This window comes from Cupressus sempervirens, chromosome 3 (genome assembly GCF_028749045.1).
Source record: "Cupressus sempervirens isolate cs-2001-9-10 chromosome 3, ASM2874904v1, whole genome shotgun sequence".
Lineage (NCBI taxonomy): Eukaryota > Viridiplantae > Streptophyta > Pinopsida > Cupressales > Cupressaceae > Cupressus > Cupressus sempervirens.
In genome coordinates, this window is record NC_143120.1 from 701,449,253 (window position 1) to 701,453,525 (window position 4,273).

The window sequence follows — 4,273 nt, forward strand, 5'->3', positions numbered from 1 at the left end:
AAAATCTATACATTTCTACAATGGAGCAAAGAAAGGTTAACTCGGAGACTAAGAAAAATGATGGTAATGAAAAAGGAAGCAATAAGAGGATGAGGCCTTAAGAGGCATATATAATTTGATAGTTTCCTAAATGATTTGGCTGTTGCAAGGCTTTACATGGATTACCTAATAATTTTGAGATTTGTACTATTGCGCTCAGTTCTGGTGAATTAATCAATAGTTGTTTTGCTGATTATTACTAAAGTTCTCCTTGATGTCATCCTATCATCCTGATTACTAACTGATTAATTGAATAATAAAAATGCAGGTTTAGGATTACTAGAAGCAGTACTTCATATTATACAATTTGGTTATAGAGAGATGCTAAACCAATTTTTTCAAGTATAAAAAGCATATATATTTCATGTAAACTTAATGAATAATCATAATTAACTACAAAATTAAATATAAAAAAGATATTCGAATCTATCTCAAAAAAATAATACTAGATGTTGATGAAATCTACTCTACTCTACCATTTCATATTTAAATATTACTTTTAATCTTCTAAAGACTTTCATTTATTTATTCTTAAATTCTTACTGAACAATTAAAAAACTATATGTTAATACTTATAAAAACAAAACAAAACCATATGTTAAGCTAATTTTTTGATATTAAGATTAAAAAATAACATTAAGAAAAAACCAACCTCCTTTATATAATATACGTTCTCAACACTTTCTATATTAACCAAGATAGATGAAGAAACTTCGCTTCAAATTAAATTATGTCACATAGACATGAATTTACCCATTTCCGTATCTCATTTCAAATTACAAAAAATATTTTATTTTATTGAATGTCAATAGATCTTCAATAAACGAGCAAAAAATTCTTGACAAAAACATATGATTTTTTTTATTGATCTATTGAATTTTTAAATTTACAAAGGCATTCCTTGCAGCTGCTCTTTTTGCCAAGTCTTTTCTTTTATGTTTAGCATTTCCATCTTCTTTCCATCAATAATTACATCAACAGATACCAAAAGACTATCAAGTCTGGACATTTTGTATTCAATATTTTTTTTCTCCTTCTGACAAAGTTCTTGAAGCTCTGCAACTGGGTGCATTTCAAGCTGCTCTGGACCAATTAAGGGTTGAAGCAATGGTGCAAATATCTATCATACATATATTTATATATGTTAGTATTCTATTTATAGCATAGAAAAACAAAAGGAATTTAGTGGCTGTTTGTCTGCAATTGTACAGGCATTCAGATTTGTGTCAGTCAGTTATTACAAACCATATTTTTCTGACATTTTTATCACATCTAATCATGATGAAATGTTTTCAGTCCGTTCAAAATCTAATTTTATCTCTTAATCAAAATATAATTGTCTAGCATTGCTATGAAGTTGTCTCACCTTTGAAAAAGATTACGAATAGATTTCTGAACTGAATTTTTATTAAATTTTTCCCTTCAATGTTTTAGTCCGTACAATGATGAAATATATACAAAGCAAAGAACAGAAAAATATTAAGCTCATAGAAACTTTTCTATTTTTTCCTCTTTGTTTATGCAGTGCTTTAATAAAATCCCCCTCCTTGCTCTCTTATGATTTCATAATTATAATAGATCCTGCAGTACTTTGAAAGTTTTTTATTTTGTTCTTTAATGATTCCATCATTATTAGAGTTTATGTATTGATAGAAAAAATCTACACACAGTTTAATCTAAAAATCTGTTGCTTTTCTTGACAATCTATAGAAATAACTAAAATTCAATTTAGAAAAGACTATCAAATCGTCTTGAAACTTTTTTTCACCTGCTAATAAAAGCCATGATAAAATACTAGTTATTTAGAGTCATTGATGAAGTACCTCCCAAGCTTTGTCTGTAGAATTCCCACTATCCACAAACACAGCACCAACAATGGATTCCACCACATCAGCAAGAACTTTGGGAGCCTTTGAATGGTCTAAGCAATGTGGTTTTGATTCTTTTTTCACAACTTGAATGAACTTCTCAATCTAAAAATCATTAGTAATTTACATTATTTATCAGTTGCAAAGACAAGTAACAATTTTAAACATAATATATGTTTCAGGATAAAAATCTTACCATGTCTTGTAGATCTGGGCATTCAAACCTAAGATACTTAAAAAATCCATGTTTGACTGCAACACGAGCCAAAGTTTCATTGCTAACAATTTGAGAACGCAAGCGAGTCAGAATACCTGGTTTCATGTCTGGATGAGTTGTGTACAAATGAAGTGCAATCAAATGACCTAGAACTGCATCTCCCACAAACTCCAAGCGTTCATATGATCTGATTAAACCTCTGGAATTCAGATATTCCAAATATTCAGATCCCTTCAAACCCAATAATTCCATCTCCTTACAATATTTCAGATTGACAGAATGATGGGTCAGGGCTTCTTCGATTAGATTTCTTCTCTTGAATTTGTATTTCAAAATCTTTTCCAACTCGGTCAATCTCTCAATAAAAAATTCATCTTCTGCAAAAACATGTTCTTTCATCCACTTATTGTCCACTTGTTCATCCATTCAATGGAAAAGATATGTGAACATGAATATTTTTTATGGGGATTGTTTTCTTCATCTATCGGCAAGTTTTTAGGGCTTCTTATTTTCCCTAATATGAAACAGATGTGGTATACACGGTTTTAAGTTTGCCTTGAACCGCAAGTTTCTGGATAATAAATATTTTTATGTGTCTTATCACATAATAAACAACCGCCTAATCAAATTGATTGTGACTTCTCTATTTCAACTCTCGTCCCCAAAATCTGAAGCAAAGATGAAATAAAAACGAAAACGAAACTAAACTCAGAAGATAGAAAACTTGGCGTGCAAGAAAAACAAAAACAAAGCATAATCTTTCAAGCTCACCAAAAGCATTCCGAAATGTATATAAAATAATTGAAGAATTTGGGAAAGATATTATAAAATAATGAAGTCAACCCAGTCTAAAATTGTCGGCAGATGAAGTGGAGAAATTGGATTAAGAAAAAAAAAACGATCTATTATAAGGGGCGGTCTGCATCTGGAATTTTCATGTACATTTTGCTACACTGAATCTTAAGAATGAACTTAGCACTATTAGAATGAACTTAACACTGTATGACGGGACTGTATGTGGAATTTTCTTGTACACTTTGGTATAATGAATCTTAAAAATGAACGTAGTCTTAAGAAAAAGAATGAATTTAGTCTTAAGTAAAATGTTTTTGAATAATAAAGCAGCCAAAACAAGGGGGCTAACCTTTACATAAGACAAACTGGCCTACAACCAACAGATTACCAATCAAACAAAAGATTACCTCCTATTATTTCTTATCAAAACAAAATCATCATTCGAAAGAGCACAATAATAGAATCTACTAGATATCCTACTAAGATAACTTGCAACAATATTACTTAAAATAAACGAGTTTTAAAAAAAAGACACAACAACCTTTAAACTAATAAAGTCCTTAAACCTGCAAACCAACAAACACATAAAACAGAGAGGAGAAGGCCCTAATTGGGCTTCTTCTCATCCTTCCCTTTGAGAAGGATGTTCCCCCAATCATCTACAAAGAAATCGAAAAGCATTATGGAGTCCTCATGAGTCAAGTCATCCTCGTGGTTCTCCTTCAGCAGGTGCACAATAGTGGCTGCCATGTGTGTCACCTTGATGGTGAACTTTGACAAAAATCTGACCCTCTCCTCTAGGGCCTACATCCTTTCTCTCAAGTCTTTAACCTCCAAGTTGTGGGTCTCCTCTATATCCTCCAACTTAGCACCTGAAATGCCCTCCACCACGTCCTTGCCATTATCCTGCAAAACTGGGGGGGTTAGAAATAATCTTTTCTTTAGGTATCGCCCTAGCCAGAGACACCGTCATAGGGGAGGGGGCTCTTTCCACTATTTTCGAGAACTAATCGTGCGTGACGTCCACCCTACCCATGGTAATAGAAGCGGAGACATGGGTTATCTCTTTGCTCCCCTTATCCTCACCACCTGAGCCTGACATAAAAGAGTCCAAAATTTTCACTTCCTTGTCCTCCTCATTCATCAAGCCATAGTTCGACATCTTTTATTTCACTCTTTGCTTTGGGTGGGCCGTCTCTTTAGAATCCTCCTCCTCCTCTTGTGAAGCAATGGTCCTCATTTTCCTTTTTGACATTCATTTTTGCTATTCTTCTAGACTTTCATCTTCAACCTCTAACCTCTTATTCCAATTCCTCAAAATCCTTCACCTTCCCTTTCTCCTTTTTCACTTTTT

At 32.6% G+C, this 4,273-nt stretch overlaps 1 protein-coding gene across 1 annotated transcript; it reads right to left on the reverse strand.

Moving 5' to 3' along the window:
- Positions 1 to 874: 874 nt before the first annotated feature.
- On the reverse strand, positions 875 to 2,786 carry LOC149568687 (endoribonuclease Dicer homolog 1-like). Its single transcript, XM_089817599.1, has 3 exons — positions 2,104 to 2,786; positions 1,863 to 2,012; positions 875 to 1,159 (listed from the first exon to the last, which is right to left on the reverse strand). Exons 1-3 carry the CDS (start codon positions 2,548 to 2,550, stop codon positions 926 to 928), a joined length of 831 nt encoding a protein of 276 aa, XP_089673725.1. The 5' UTR covers positions 2,551 to 2,786; the 3' UTR covers positions 875 to 925.
- Positions 2,787 to 4,273: the final 1,487 nt, after the last annotated feature.

Excerpts from the sequence above, each read along its gene's own strand:
- LOC149568687 (XM_089817599.1), bottom strand. The coding sequence starts at position 2,550 with ATGGATGAACAAGTGGACAATAAGTGGATGAAAGAACATGTTTTTGCA. Across the intron at positions 2,013-2,103 it reads GCCCAGATCTACAAGACATG|ATTGAGAAGTTCATTCAAGT; the intron begins GTAAGATTTTTA and ends AATGATTTTTAG. Across the intron at positions 1,160-1,862 it reads CTACAGACAAAGCTTGGGAG|ATATTTGCACCATTGCTTCA; the intron begins GTACTTCATCAA and ends TATGTATGATAG.